General features: G+C 35.1%; 3 protein-coding genes across 4 annotated transcripts; 1 reads left to right on the forward strand and 2 right to left on the reverse strand.

The window, feature by feature from the left end:
* Positions 1–2,743: 2,743 nt before the first annotated feature.
* LOC18100904 (major pollen allergen Ole e 10) lies at positions 2,744–4,984 on the forward strand. Of its 2 annotated transcripts, none has more exons than XM_024604834.2 (4): positions 2,744–3,085; positions 3,555–3,893; positions 4,489–4,519; positions 4,688–4,984. In XM_024604834.2, exons 1-4 carry the CDS (start codon positions 3,031–3,033, stop codon positions 4,791–4,793), a joined length of 531 nt encoding a protein of 176 aa, XP_024460602.1. In that variant the 5' UTR covers positions 2,744–3,030; the 3' UTR covers positions 4,794–4,984. The 2 variants fall into 2 exon arrangements, with proteins under 2 accessions (XP_024460602.1, XP_024460603.1); XM_024604835.2 differs by having other exon boundaries at positions 2,832–3,085; positions 4,677–4,984.
* A 3,654-nt stretch (positions 4,985–8,638) lies between these two features.
* LOC18109920 (G-type lectin S-receptor-like serine/threonine-protein kinase LECRK1) lies at positions 8,639–11,333 on the reverse strand. The gene has a single exon (XM_006388150.3). It carries the CDS (start codon positions 11,214–11,216, stop codon positions 9,021–9,023), a length of 2,196 nt encoding a protein of 731 aa, XP_006388212.2. The 5' UTR covers positions 11,217–11,333; the 3' UTR covers positions 8,639–9,020.
* A 478-nt stretch (positions 11,334–11,811) lies between these two features.
* Positions 11,812–14,505, reverse strand: LOC18100902 (G-type lectin S-receptor-like serine/threonine-protein kinase LECRK2). The gene has a single exon (XM_024604887.2). It carries the CDS (start codon positions 14,417–14,419, stop codon positions 12,026–12,028), a length of 2,394 nt encoding a protein of 797 aa, XP_024460655.2. The 5' UTR covers positions 14,420–14,505; the 3' UTR covers positions 11,812–12,025.
* Between the last annotated feature and the right edge of the window lie 1,336 nt (positions 14,506–15,841).

A 15,841-nucleotide genomic window follows, 5' to 3' on the forward strand; every position in this document is an offset into this window, starting at 1 on the left:
GAATCATGTAGAATTCTGTTGAAAAGAAGGCTACACTATAATTATTCGACGTTATATTTTATTTGATTTAATAATTATGAGCTATTTAGCTTCACATTATTTTTTAAAATATATTAACATTATTTTTAATATCAATCCATTAAAACATATAAAATAAAAAAAATTAATTTTTTTTAAAATTACTCAAAAAAAACAATATCATGTTTTGAAAACCAAGAACACGTCTTTCCTCGATTTAGCATAACGTGGAAAACAAATCCAATTACCACCTACCCAACAACTTATGTCCACTGGGCACATGAAATGCAGTTCCTGTAGCTAAATGTTGTTATAGTTAATTTTTAAAATATATTTTTATTTAAAAATATATTAAAATATTTATAAAAAAATATATATTTTTGATATCGGCGCATCAAAATGATTTGAAAATACAAAAAAAATATTAATTTAAAACAAAAAAATAAAAATATTTTTAAAATACAAAAATTATCTATTTTCGTGATGAAAATCATACGTTTGATGCCAAAACTTTTTTAAAAAAAGATGTGTGAACATACATTAAATCATGAGACCAAACTCATGGAAGACAACCATAATGCCCAGCAAGTCTCAAAAACGCGTAACAAAGTCTATTTCAAGGTGCTGGGGCTTCTCCGGTTTCTTGTTTACGGTGAATTTGTAAAGTATTTTTTGTTTTATAAATTTTATTTTTATTCTAAATTTATAAATTAAATATTATATTTATTAATCTAATATTATATAAATATTAAAAATAAATTAAGTTTTTATTAATAATAAATATGTATTTATATGAATATATATAATAATACCATGTATAAACCAATCAATTAGTTATAGGTCATATTAAACTAACAAGTTTGGTGTGTATTTGGTAATCCATGGTGATTTATTTATTTTTATTTATAATTTATAATTAATTAATTAATTTTTAACATTAGTGTATCAAATCATAAAAAAAATAAAAAAACAATTTAAATTTTTTTCAAGTAAAAAATAATTAAAAAAACAAATTAAACTATATTACCGAACAAAACCTAACCTAACCGTGAAGCAGAAGCAAGGACGGAAAGAAAAGAAGGCAGCTAACCAGCAGCTTGATTGTGCTACAAGCTATGATGGAATTGAAACACAACTTCCTGTGTCCACATGTTTTAACGAATGAATTTCAACAGAAAACACCATGCTTTACAAAAGTTTCAAAGATCACAAAATCATGTTAATTTGAGATTTTTTAGACATAAGTATATCAAAATAATTTAAAAATATTAATTAAAATAAAAAAATTAAAATTTTTAAAATTATTTTTAAAATATAAAAACAAAAATAATATAAAGGTGCATTTACAAAAAAAGAAAAAGAAAAAGAAAAAAAGGGAGTCGTCTATCCTCCTTAATTTTGTGTATGGGCGTCGGACAGCATCAAAACTAACAATAATACAAGTGGATTTCAGTATCCCATTTCAATAGAATTTTGTTCTGTTTGAGCTAAGGCTTAAATTGATTGTTTGAAGGTATAGTTGGGGTTATTTTTTAAAGTGTTTTTCGTGCTGAAATATATTAAAATAATATTTTTTTTATTTTTTAAAAATTATTTTTGAGATCAGCACATCAAAACGATCCAAAACATGCAAAAAAATAACCTTTACCAAAAAAAAAATTAAATTTTTATGGAATGTATTTTGCACCGCATTCCGAAACAGTGCTTAAAAAAAATATAATATTGGAGTCCTATCTCTGAAATCAATGAGTTTTTAATTCCATTTCAAATGGATTTCATATTTCATTGAAAAATTACCAAATCTAAATATATTTTTTTTTCTCATTTTCAATTTAATGAAAGATAAATCGGTCTAGGGCTTAAAATAATTTTTGCATCAACACCTTGTGCTGTACGTCCAAAAGTTAACCAGAATTTAATGAAAGATATAGGTTGTTACCTGCCCTCTGATCCCTACAGGTTTTGAGGGCTTCTCAATTTCTCCCCCAATCTTTTGTTTGTATCAATTACCTCCCTGAGTTTCCATGGAAGTCTCAATTCTTCCGTTTGATCCATCTCAATTCATGAAGCTAAAGGATCTGACCATAAGTCATTCTTTATTTCTCAATTGACCTCCTGAACTTTTGAAAAAATATTAATAAAAAAACTAATTCTTCAATGACATTAACAATATTGTTTTTTCAATTATGGTTATAATATTATCTTTTTTTTACGCTATGTTTCTCAAATTTATAAACTTTAAATGTTAGATAAATATTGATAAGAATGCAAAAGGTCAAACTATAAGTTCTAAATATTTTAATGAAATCATAACAAGTTAGATTGACACCATCTTTTCATATTCTCGTTTTCAAACAAAAAATGAAAAGAAAATAGTATATTTCTAAACTATATTTTTGTACAAATCATAAGTTATCCGATCTCCAAGAAAGAATTAATCCATTTGATATTTAATTAATTGATTGCATGAGTGTTTGCAAGGCTTTTTTTATATATAGATTTAATTTGATGAAACAAGTTTTATTAATTAATTTTAATATTATTGAAGGATGGATGTTTGATTGAAACTATTTTTAAACTTATCATGAATCCGGTCAGTTCAACGGATGGAGATGGATTAAAGGGAAAAATTCAGGGGGCAAACAAGATTTATCTTTACGGATGCGAAAGCTTGAATTTCGTACGAGTATTTCATGGCCTCTACAAGCCTAATATGGCCTGTCAAAGGCAGGCAGGCAAGCAAGCACTTTAGACACTGAACAAAAGTAGTAGTATTTCTTGCATCACACTACTGTCTACTGTGTTAAAGCCCCAAAAAGGAAAAAGACGTAATTTCCCTTGAAGAAACACTGCTGGATTCCCTTGAAACTCTCCTAGCAAAACGAATAAGATTTCTTTTTTAGTACTGATATTACTCCCATTAGCACCGAGAAAGAGAGAGAGTGTGTTTGTGTTGTCAGTCGAGAGTTAAGACTTGAGAAGAGTCCTCATCAAGGCTTCAAGAATTTTACAATGAGAAACAAAGTACTAGTTTTGCCATGTCTCTTGTTGCTGCAATGTTATCTAGGTATGTTTTCTCCCTTGTTTTATGTCTTTGCCTTGATTATGTCTATGGTTTGGGTGGCAAACGTTGAATTAATTTAATCATGGCTTCTATGTTGTAGTTTTGTGCAAACCCTTTCTCTCTGGTAATAACTTGATAAAAATATTGTGCTGTTTTAGTGTGATCTTCCTGAGACATTTCTTCTCTGTTCTTCATTTCTATGGTCAAACCTTCTTGCACATACCCTTTTTTTTTATTAAATGCCAATTTTGGTAACAAGTAATGCATAATGGTGGATACCAGAAATAATGTTGACTACATGACATGAATGATACATAGAAGTATATATTACTGTGTGTCTTAGATTTCATTCTCTTCAGGATTCCTGGAATTTAATCATTGGTTTATATCATGAAAATATTATTCTAACAATTGCTAATTTGTTCTCTTTCTGATTTTTTTTGGCCCTTTTATTTTCTTTGCCTGAACTTAGTCCTGACAATGGAGACTGCAACGCAAGAGAAAGCAGAATCTGCGATCCCAGTGACAACATTGTCACCTCCAGAAGGCAACATAACTTTTCTTGGTGGCACAACATGGTGTGTTGCCCTGTCAGGTGTCTCTCAAATTGATTTGCAGAATGCATTAGACTGGACCTGTGGTCTAGGCATGGCAGATTGCAGTCCAATCCAAGAGGGTGGAGCGTGTTTTGATCCTGACACGCTAGTTTCTCATGCCTCCTATGCTTTCAACAACTATTACCAACAAAATGAGAATTCTGAAATTGCTTGCAATTTCGGAGGAACTGCCGTTTTAACTAGAAAGGATCCTAGTAAGAAATCTCTTGCCTTCACCTTCTTTTCGTTTACTTTACTTTATTTAGTTGTTCGTTCTTTTCTTGATGATGTACAGAAGAATAGAGTAGAACTTGATTCCTTTAATGAGGAACTTCAAATTTATGCATCAAATATGACCTTTGGTTTCTATTAATTTTGATGAGAATGATATTTGGAAAAAAAATGGGAACATTTTGAGTGTTCTCTGCAATATTTAGGCTTCCTTTATGTTTCTTCAAGCACGCCATTTTGAAGTAGGACTCTCACTTTATCTTGCTTGTAGTCATAGGAAAATGTTGATCAGTTTTTTATTTTGAAGATTAGCTAACCAGCAACCTAGCCAAAGAATTATTAGATACTCTGATCTGCAGTAAGTTTATCACTTAGATGCATAGTTGTAGGACCCGATCCAGAGTTGACCTGGCTCAGGCTCGGGTTGCAGATCGTGATCAACCTGACTCAGCCTGAGCTAGGCTCTCAGTAGGTAGATCATCAATTTGAACTGCCAAGCCGACCCGTTGAGATGAACCAGGTATGTTACTACCAATTCGATTGGGACCATGACTAATCTACACCATTTTTAATGTGCAGGTCATGGAAAATGTAGCTATGCTGCACCTGGGTATGCTCTTTCATTTTTCTTTCCTTTCTTTTTAAATTGGATATATGTATATGTTCTTCTTCACACGCTAGTTTCCTCTTCTTCTATAGATTTTTTTTAAAAAAGTGTGTGAAAGAGAATCGACATTAAAATTCTAAAGTGAAACGCCCTTTTGGAGGGTATTTGCAGATCTGCTGCTAAGTCGCCAGCACCTTCTTTGCTCAAGGGGCGCAGAGCAAACTTTATATGGTTGAAGTTTGCTGGGATTTTTCTGCTTTTGTACTTGAGAAGATGATTATTGGCTGGTTAACTTGTGAATGAAGCAGCTGGTCATTGATTATGTCCCTTTACCAAACTTTATGTCATGGGAAGCCATAAGAAACAGGGCTTAAGTTGCACGGTTTCTCTCTATTTTGCTGAGATTAGTACTTTGTAATTGGAATTTTCAAAGTTAATCATATCTTTGCTTATGCTTTAGGAATCTAATTTTTGTTTATGCAATCAAATCTTCCCTCTTGTCCGTCCACATCTCCATTGAATGTTTATGAGCTTGCTTGTTACGTTCCTTTCTGTCAACTTCATCTACATTCCCTATGGCAGTTGTGCCCGAGGTGGTGGTGAAGATTCAGGGGAATTCGTAGCCTCAAATCAGATTTAAGATATTTATATTAAAAAAAAGGATAAAACTACACACTATGCCGTATATTTGCCACATGCAGTCAGCATCCGCAGTCATGGATATATTGTTAGTATACAATTCTTGTATACCGGCAACAATTTAAATACACTGATTAATAAAACATATATCCTTCCATTAGATTTAACTAGTCTTGCTGCTCGGATAAATTTTTTTATCTAACTTGTAAAAAAAAAATACAGGCATTGGCAATGTTTCTTACACCACCAAGAAAAATTGTAATTTTAAATAGCAGAAAAGATGCATGTGTTTAACAAAATAATTTAAAAATTATATGTGCTAAATATGTTTGTGGCAACTAAAATTTGAGACGATTAAATTGACTATTTAATTAAGCGATATCTCAAATATAATATTACTTATTAAATCTTAATTAATTTTGATTAAACTTAAAGAAAAAACTAGAAACAACCATTAAAGACAACAAAATGAGGGTTTGCTAGTATAAAAATAATTATAATGATCTCATTCAAAAACAAATTTAAAAATAAATTTAGCAAAAACAAATTCACTCCCTTGCAACTTTTATCACTTCATCCGCACTGCAAAAACAATCTTCTCATAGCTAACTGGCCTGTATCATCTCTTCTTTTTCAAAAGCAATGGCCCATTGAAGACAAGCGTTCATTCCACCTGGCACAAAGTGACTGATAAAATATAACTTCATCGATCTGTTCTCCCATTTTCATCAGCTGCCAAATAAAGTTTTCTGTCACAGGACTTCGACATTCAATTGGTAGTGCTTTGGAAATTGATATCACCCACGGCTGGCTTGAATATTGACTGCTTCCAGCTCAGTTAGATCCCTCCAACACCAATCCCTCCACCAAAACCTTTCCTTTTCAGACAATCTCTTTCCTTGATACGCAACACATAGTCTGTCACAGGTATTTTCTTCTTCAGCTAGCTATAAAGCCTTGATTCAATGCTCAATGCATCATTTGAACTGATTGTATCCTTTCTTAAATCAATTCTTACCACGTTTGATATCATTAAAAACGACATTTACTAATTTTGCTTCATGGTTTATTCTTGCTATAACGGATCTCAACTACCTCAGGAATGAAAATAGAAGAACTGTTCAGGACATATTACAGACGCCGATCAAGCGGCACATTCACATTCACATTTGGTGTCCCTTGCGAAGAGTGGTCATAGAAATAGCTCACATAGACCAATATCGCCTGCCAGAAGAAATGCTTCAAGCCTCGATAGTAGAAGAAACAATATAAAAAATAGCAAACACAAGCAATACAAATTATAATGAATAGGGGGTATTTTTTGTTATTAACACGTTTTTTTTATTTAAAGATCGGTGAAATAACATAGTTTAAGAAAAAAAAATATATGAAATGGCCCATGCATAAGGAGAGAGGAGAAATAAAAAAAAAAAAGGACCCTATGATATACTGGAAACTCTAATTATGATATCAACGGTACAATCGAGAAGATCTTAATGAGACAAATCTAATAACACCAAGAAATGTTACTAACGATAACCCAAGTGTGTCACACTTATCGTCCAAAGATGGAAGGTAACTTATTTGTCTTTGACCGTATGTGTGGTTCACTCGGGTCATTATTGATGACCTTCATTTGTATTGTTGGATTTGTCTCATTAAAATCTTTGTAACGGTACTAGTGATGTCGTAAATGGAGTTTCGATGTGCCTAAAATGCCTTTGTTTTTCTTTCTATCCTTCTCTCTCTCCTTTGTATTGTAACAAGAGCTTCAACATGTTTCATATGTTTTATTTTCTTTTTCTCTCTTTTTTCTTTTCACAAATTACAATGAGGAGAGAGAAGAGGAAAAATAAAAGAAAAGAAACTAGAGACACATCAAAACTCAGATTATGATACTACTGGTACCGTAAAAAAGATTTTGATGAGATGAATTCAATAACATAAAGGAAGGTCACTAATACTGACATGAGTAGGTCATACTTATCGTCAAAGGCAAGTGAGCCACTCGTCACCTTTGAGCAGCAAGTGTGGCACACTCTGGTAACCATTGGTGATTTTTTTTAGTGTCGTTGGGTTCATATTGTGAAGATCTTTTTTATGGTACCAGTGATGTACTCGGAGCTTCAATGTGCTTCTAAGGTGTGTTTCTTTTTTCCCCCTCTATTCTCTCATCTCTCGTCATGTGCAACACATTTCACTAGTTTTTTTTTATAAAAAAAAATATTACAATTCTGAATAGCGACAAGTAAGAATGTCACATTTCATTATCGCTACATGTATAAGTTGTTCTATTTTACTAATTTTTTTAAAAATTATGTTATTTTATCAATATTTAAATAAAATGTGCTATTTTTTTAAAAAAAATCTGAATAGGATCACTACACAAAATAATATAAATTTTATTATTAAATATTTTCTTTTCAAGAAATTTACAACTTTTTAAATTAATAAATTCAAAAACTAACTTAAACGAATTAGTAAATTTAAATAAATAAATAAAGCTTTTTAACCATAAATATCTTTGAGAAACTATCCACCTAGCCTCCTCATTATGATATATTCACAACGGAGTGATCAAACCCACTTGCATCAATCAATAAAGTGTTGGTCTAATAGTTAAGGCATTGTTATATTCTTATAAGGATGAAAACACGAATTCGATCTCTAGAAAGTATACTTGTTAGAAGGGACAGTTACAAACCCCAAATAGAACTAGTCTCATTATTTAAAAAAAATATGAGGATACCTGGATTAGCGGGAAAAAAAAACCCACTTGCATCAGTCAACCTTGGACAGTGATAAATTTTTTTTGACACGCCTCCCTGCAAATCCATTAAAACCTTTTCCTCTTCACATAAGTGCTAGAGTACATGGTTCCAAAACCCAGCTCAGCCCAGCAAATAATCTCAAAGATTCATTGACCTGGCCCTTGGGATTTCTTTCAGACCGACCATGCAGTTTATTCAGAGAAACCCAGTAGATTTAGCATCTCAATTAGGTGATCTTATCAAAGTCTAGATGAGATCCCATCAACGTTTTTTTTTTAAAAAACAATATTTTTTTCAAGTTTTCAATTATTTTTAGATCAGCTTTCATTATCTAGAAGCATATGCAATTATCTTACGTCGCTGCACAGCTAGGCCATGAGCGGGGCCCGGTTTCAGAACACTGCTAGAGTAGCTACGGCGGGCTGCATGACACTGTTCCTACCAAGATTTAATGATAGAAACCCTCAGGCTTTGTTGTCCTCTCCATCTTCCAACATTTTTTCTAAGAACATGTTGTATAAACAGCCCCGTAATCGAACCAACTAGATGCTTTTTTGCATCATATGTTGTATATGTATCGATCCTGCTAATGAACTCTCTGCAATTTCATTTTCCAGCTTCATAAAAGAATAATTTTGCCATTGATATTACGTGAGTTCATTTGTAGAAATCCAAAATAAAAAAGTTGGGATTTTGCCATAACACCATTCGCGACATAAAAATTAGACAATTTCATTACCATAAGTTGGAATTCTTTTCAGACAAATAAGCATTTCCAACACCACATCAGAGTATGTTTTGTGTTTGGAGGAAAAAAAACAACAAAGATAACATTTTTAAAGGTGTGTCACACACAAATACAAAACAACCTTATAGAACAGCCATTTAACACACAAATACATGGTTCCATACATACAAGTACTTATGCATAAAACACTAGCAGAATTATTTGTAGACTAAGGAGTGATAAGGACTGGAGCAAGAGATGGAGGATTTGGAATGTCTTCGGATCCTTCTAACATCAAAATCACATTCTTGATAGAGGGACGTAAAGCTGGATCACTCTGAACACACCATAGTCCAATCTTCACCATTCATTCCAATGACTCGTATTCTACATGTTCATCCTTTAGAAGCATATCCAACTGTCCAGCTACGAAGCATTGATATGCCCACCTGGAAAGAATCATTTCATCTTCTGTTGAAACGTCTGCTTTTATACTGCTTCTACAACAGGTGATTTCCAGTAGCACAACTCCAAAGCTGTAAATATCAGCTTTTATTGATATCAAGGCATTGTTCTGCCATTCTGGTGCCAAGTGCCCTCTACTATGTGAGAGGAGGGCCATGGAGCTTCTTACCTTGTCCGGATACAATAGCTTTGATAACCCAAAATCGGAGATTTTTGCTATCCAAGAATCATCCATGAGAATGTTTTGAGGGGTTATATTGCCATGGATGATGCAGGCCTCACACTCTTCATGTAGATAGAGAATTCCTCGAGCTATGTCTAGAGCAATCCTTATTCTTTCTTTCCAAACTGGGCGCCTCTCAGCCGTGAACAGAAGATCTGCAAGTGTGCCGTTCTTCAAGTACTCATAGACGAGAAGCCTCCTAGAGTGGTCAAAACAAAAACCAAGCAGTCGAACCAAGTTCCTGTGGTAAGTTTGTCCAATGATGGTTATTTCGGCCTGGAAATTTTTTTCCCCTCGGTCTAAAACTTTCTCCAGTCTCTTAATAGCAACAGTTTTTTCACCCCCATTTATTTTCCCTTTATAAACTGCTCCAATTGAACCCCTGCCCAACTCTTCCCTGAAACCATCAGTAGCTTTCTCAAGCTCATCATAAGAAAATGACTGCAGAGTAAACTCTCCGGTCAAGCTTATGATTTCTGATAGCTTTTCGTATAGAAAAGCTCGATCCCTGTACACGAAGAAAGTAGAGATTGCAATGCCGAAACATAAGATAGCTATAGAGCAAAAAATTATAGCAAGAAACATAATTAAACTCTTCTTGTTATCTATAATGATTTTCTGGCCTGGGTTTGTTTCTTCCTTGAAGAAGGCTATAGATGATATGGTTTTATTCTCTCTACCATACCGAATTGGAAAAGTATACTTTTCACACTTCGCATCCATATATAGAGCAACGTCACAATGACAATCTTCCAGGCAAGACAAACGACATTTTTCCTCTTCGAGCTCTTGGGCAGAATAAGGATCTCGTTCAAACAATAAATTCTCTATTCCGGTGACATGGTACTTTCTCCCTTCTTTGCTGCCTGCACAAAAACTTTCACTGGCATTCCTGTAGCATCCGCTGAATTTCTCATTGGGATCATTGAAAACAAATCCAGGATAACATGAACATTCATAATTAGTGCCCGTTCCTGAGCAATAACTGTTGAAGTCACAGAAACCATAAACATCACACTGATTATTCAATGCAGACCACTCAACATGTACACTCCAGCTAGTTTTACTCTCAGAACAGTGTGAATACAGCCTGAAAATCCCATCAGCATCAAGTGTCGCACGAAAAATTGTAGTGCTGTTCTCACAGGAATAAGAACTGTTTGCAAATAAGAGTTCTTGTGGTTCAGATTTGTAAATATTCATGAACAGATGTCCCTGGTGATTGAGAGAGAGATCCAACCCCACGTGATTATCAGTATGACTGATCCAGTAAGCATCATTAGGTAGAGCAGCACTGTTTCTAGGGTAGGCCACAAGGTTTCCATCCCTTTGCATCCAGAGGAAAAACCTTCCACTTGAGTGATTTGAGCTCGACACACTTGAAACCAATTCTTGAGACTGATTGAGACTCTGGCCCCCTAAAATGGTGTCGGTTGGAAAATCAAAGCTTTGCCAAATTATATTACAATTACTGTAAAGCACGAAATTACCAGAATCAAGCATTGAAGCTGAATCTGATACAGACACATCAGCAATTAGTTTCTCATAGCGGCCTTGCCCAGTTCGAAGAAGCAGCTTACCCTCTTCCGAGAAGTGGATTGTAGCATTGGAGGAGACTGGTGGATCATCTCGATTTGCAGTCCAGACGACTGTGTTATCAGGTTGACCGATCAGCCATATTCCTATGGCAAATCCATTTCCTTGTGGATAGAAGCCAAATGCAAAATGCCCTGAAGGGGAGAGCCATGAAAGTAAGTTGGAAGTGGGAGATAACTGAGAATCCAAGTGTATTTCACCACATTGGTTTGGTTGAGTTCTTGTTTCTACAAAGAGTAGAAATAGTATGAGAAGCAAAAGGCATGATTCCAAAGCCATGCAGGAAGGAAGGAGGTGGAGAGAGAAAAACAGATACAGAAAAGATAGCTATTGTTTGAGACCTGAGAGCATTCGGACTAATTGTCAAATAGAAGAAAATTCTACCCAACTTCAAAACTAAAACCGTGTGAAATGATGAATGATTTGTTTGCTAGCAGACGAAACTTTAGTACCGGTCCTACCGCCCTAGACCTGTCTGTAACTTTGGTATAGTTTTCCACAAAAGTCTCCCAAAGTTACGTGTAAGACCCAACTAGCTGAGTCGTTGTCTTCATTTACTGATACCCAAAAGCACTCTTCCAAGAAGACAAGATGCTGCTGTGGATTCCTTTGTTAAATTTTGGGATATAATAGATACTAATAGCTTGAACTGCTATCTTATCCTAGTAAAGATTCTCTCAACAAAATTTCATCAGTTCTAGTGGTAACGTGAAATGTTCATCACAAAACAAATTTCCCAGGGGAAGAAAAGACCTGCAACTGGAAAACAATTCCGATTCACCAGAAACAATTACCGTATATATATGGAACAAGCTTTAATATTTTCTATATATGGAGTGGCCATTAATAATTATCAAAGCATGGACACATTGAATTTGGAGGAAACAGAACATAAGCATGCTTCATGTTAGTATTACTACACAATCAAGATCATCATGCTCTTTAAACTACTGCTTCCATAACTTCCCCACTCCTAAAACCACTAAATTATTTCTTTATTTGGGAGTGCTACTACAGCTATAGGAAACAAGAGACTTTTAGAGAAAGCGGTTGATAGTTTTCCTGCGTAGACACGCATACATAGACACTTATGCCGAAGCTGAAGTTGGGTGTGGAGGAACAGATACATCAGTAATTCCTTCTAACATCATCACAACAGTCTTCATAGAAGGGCGGAGACCTGGTTCATCTTGAATACACCAAATGCCGATCATAACCATTTTCTCCAATTTCTGCCTGTCTACATCTTCACCAAGATCAAGCCTGTCAAATTCTCTTGCAACCAAAAGCTCGTATGCCCATTTAGAAAGTAGAACTTCCTCTGGTTTTGATACGTTGATTTCCATGTTTCTCCTGCAGAAAACAATTTCCAAGAGCACAACTCCATAACTGTAAACATCTACCTTCACTGATGTTGGAGTGCTGATCTTAGTCCATTCAGGTGCCATATAACCTGGTGTCCCTCTGGCTACAGTCAGGGTTCTTGTTTGATCAGGCACTAACAATTTTGCCAGCCCAAAATCAGAGATCTTAGCAGTCCAAAAATCATCCATCAGAATGTTTTGAGGCTTTATATCACAATGCATGATTGGTGCTTCACACTCTTCATGCAGATATAAGATCCCTTTAGCAATATCTAGAGCAATTTTCACTCTGTCGCTCCAATCTGGAATCCTTTCATTTCGGAAGAGAAGATTTGCAAGTGACCCATTGCTCATGTATTCATATACTAGGAGCCTATGGGAACCCTCAGTGCAGTAGCCAAGAAGCCGAACCAAATTCTTATGATGAGTTTTTCCAATTGAACGCATCTCCGTCAGGAACTCCCTTTCACTTTCACTGATCACCTTCTCCAGCCTCTTCACCGCAATAGCCTTTTTACCTTTGTATAAAGTCCCTTTGTAAACAGCTCCAGAAGATCCTTTCCCCAACTCTTCTTTGAAACCCTTGGTTGCTTTCTTAAGCTCACGATAAGAGAATGCTCTCAGAGTGAGCTCACGGGCCAAGCCAAAATTTCCACTTTCCGTCTGCATTCTACCCTTAATGACTCTCGACTTAAAGATGAAAAGGCCAGAGATTGCTAGGGCGACTAAACACCATGTGATGAAGGCTAAACTCATAACAAGAATTAGTACCACTGCCTTCTTGCTTGTCCTCTGGATTACTGAAGGCACCATTCCTATGGCACTGGAATGGTTGCTGCTTTTGATACTCTCCAAGGCCACCTTGAAGAAAGATTTTGATGATTGATATTGCGTTTTCGAAGCATATTTCACTGGGTACTTCTGTTTCTTGCAGTTCCCTGCTTCGTACAGCGCACCAGCACAGTTACAATCCTCCAAACAGGACTTTCTGCAACCTTCCTCTGACATTGATGCTTGAAAATAAGCATTGTCATCCCACGCAATTTGGTCCATAACAGTAATGTTATATAACGATGACATTTCGTTTGTATGTTTGCAGGATCCTTCGTTGTAGTCTCTCTCACATCCACGAAATCTCTGGTTGGGATCAACGTAAGCAGTTCCAGGAAGACAAAGACAGTCAGGTTGATCATCATCATTCATGGTGCAGTAGCTGTTGAATCCACAGAAACCTCTCACTTCACACTGTATCCATGGTACATACCACATAAGGGAAATGATGTACTTAGCTACGCCATCGAAGTTATGGGAATACAATCGGAAAATTCCATCATAATCCAATGTTGCCCGGTAGATAATTGAGGTGCTGTTCGATTCTGAACCAGAGGATGTCACGGTTTTGATTTTGTGCAAGGTTTGGTTAACGAGTAACAGATCTCCTGTACCAGTTAAAATTAGATGGATACCAGGATTACCATTAGTTTCAGAGCTCCAATACGCATCCAGTGGAAGGTCTAGAGTGTCTACGGGATACAAAACAAGGTTCCCATCATCTTGCATTTTAAGATGAAACCTTCCCGTGGACAAATCGATTGCAGATGCACGGGAAAACAGTTCACCCCCTTTGTATAGATTCTGTCCTCCTAATATAGTATCCGTAGGAAAGCTAAAACTTTCCCATATTGCTTCGGAACGTTCATTGTAGAGCACAAAATTCCCAGAATCAAGCATTTGAGCATATGAAGCTGACCCTTTAAAATTAGCAATGAATATCTCTTCATTAGTTGCATTATTTCTATGCCTTCTCAAAAGGAGCTTACCTTTTTTGGTCAACTCCAATGTAGCATTTGATGACACATGAGGGACATCTCGGTTTATTGTCCAGGTGAATGTAGCATCTGGCTTACTCGCCAACCAAATTCCCACTATGAAGCCGCTGCCCTGTCGGTAGAACCCAAAAGCAAATAGACCAGAAGGGGAGCGCCATGAAGTTGGTGGGAAATTGGTGGAGAGTGAAGAACCTAATTCTATCGAGTGTGTCCGGCTCTGCTGGGGACTTACAGGTTCGTAAATCCAAAAGAAAAACACAAGCAACAAAGCAGAATAGGCTGAAGCCATATGATAAGCTAGCGTTCTACTTCCTATCAGGAAAGACCGGTGACATATAAGGAAGTGCTTCTTCTTTTTTTTCAGAGGATGCTAAAAACATGGTAACATTATGAATTCCCATGAGGACATCTCAAATCATAGACAAGTGGGTTCCATTGGCAATGAATGAGATTAGGGAAACTGGTCCCACCTCTGGTGAACTTGACTTGTGTCTACTTCGACGTGCAAATTGGCAAAAAATATTTTTATCAAATATCCTTATCTTTTTGTTCTTTAATATTTATTATATTTTAAATATTTCATCCTTAAATCCTAATCCCCTATATTCCTCATCCAAATTTTTAGCACATTCCGAGCATAATCAAAGTGTTTTGGAGGGGTGAAAGTACGAGGAATGGCTGTGGAGAGAAAGAAAACGAGAGGGAAACGTATTTCCAAATTATCCTCATGAATCTCACATGTCAATTCGAGTTAATTCGTATAAGTACAATATATTTTCTTTTCAATATAAAATTTTTAAAAATATCTTTTATGGTAATTTTTTTTAATAAAAAAAACTTATTAATACCTAGATTTTGCTTAAATGTTTTGGTCTTCACCCGCAGCCTTGCATGCGCAAATGTGCTGGTACTATTAAAACCTTGTATGTAGAATTAAAAATGCTTCGTATTTGTTTATGACTTTCGTTCTTCAAAGTCGTCCTTCATGCCCCCCCGGTGTCTCTCCAAGACGTCCACTTGTTGATAATTATACTCTTAACCTTTCGGAAAGCATAGTTCTATCCCTTGGAAAACCCAAACATTGACTACATTAGTAAATTAAGGGGCGATTAATTATATGTTTCTCAGTGTGGAATCGATTGTTTTTCAAATAATTTTTCATGTCGAAATACATGCAAATGATTTTTTCTATTTTTTAAAAATTATTTTTGATATCAGCACATCAAAACGATTCAAAACGTACAAACCGTATTAAATTTTAACAAAAAAAAATTTAAATTTTGTGGGAACGCGGTTTTAACCGCGTTCCCAAACGCTTCATAAGTCTTCCACGGAGTAGAATGGTCTTTTCTAAATAATAAAAAAACAATTACAAATTGAATAGTGCAGGAAGGTCTTTACATGTTATTCAACACAACAAAACTACTTAATAGCTCTTACATGCAACATTTTCTAAACCTAAATGTTGAGGTTTTATCAGCTTTTTGATTTTTTCAAACAATTAAACAATGCATTTGTTTTTAAAATCAATTTTTTATAGCTTTGATCGAGGAGCGTTTGAGTGTTTTTATATTAGTCTTTTTTTATATATATAATAAAGTGGTTATAGTGGGGATGCTCGGCAATTGTTTTAGTAAAATTATTATTAAAAAAATTATCTTGCGTGTTATGCGTTGGCGTGTAAAATGTCACCATGCCCTTTGGACAAAGC

The sequence above is a fragment of the Populus trichocarpa genome, chromosome 7 (assembly GCF_000002775.5).
Source record: "Populus trichocarpa isolate Nisqually-1 chromosome 7, P.trichocarpa_v4.1, whole genome shotgun sequence".
Classification (NCBI taxonomy): domain Eukaryota; kingdom Viridiplantae; phylum Streptophyta; class Magnoliopsida; order Malpighiales; family Salicaceae; genus Populus; species Populus trichocarpa.

Bases quoted from the DNA above. Each gene is read 5' to 3' on its own strand.
- LOC18100902 (XM_024604887.2), bottom strand. From the start codon at position 14,419: ATGGCTTCAGCCTATTCTGCTTTGTTGCTTGTGTTTTTCTTTTGGATT.
- LOC18109920 (XM_006388150.3), bottom strand. From the start codon at position 11,216: ATGGCTTTGGAATCATGCCTTTTGCTTCTCATACTATTTCTACTCTTT.
- LOC18100904 (XM_024604834.2), top strand. From the start codon at position 3,031: ATGAGAAACAAAGTACTAGTTTTGCCATGTCTCTTGTTGCTGCAATGT. The intron at 3,086-3,554 runs GTATGTTTTCTC...GCCTGAACTTAG, and splicing joins GTTGCTGCAATGTTATCTAG to TCCTGACAATGGAGACTGCA. The intron at 4,520-4,687 runs GTATGCTCTTTC...GGGTATTTGCAG, and splicing joins TGTAGCTATGCTGCACCTGG to ATCTGCTGCTAAGTCGCCAG.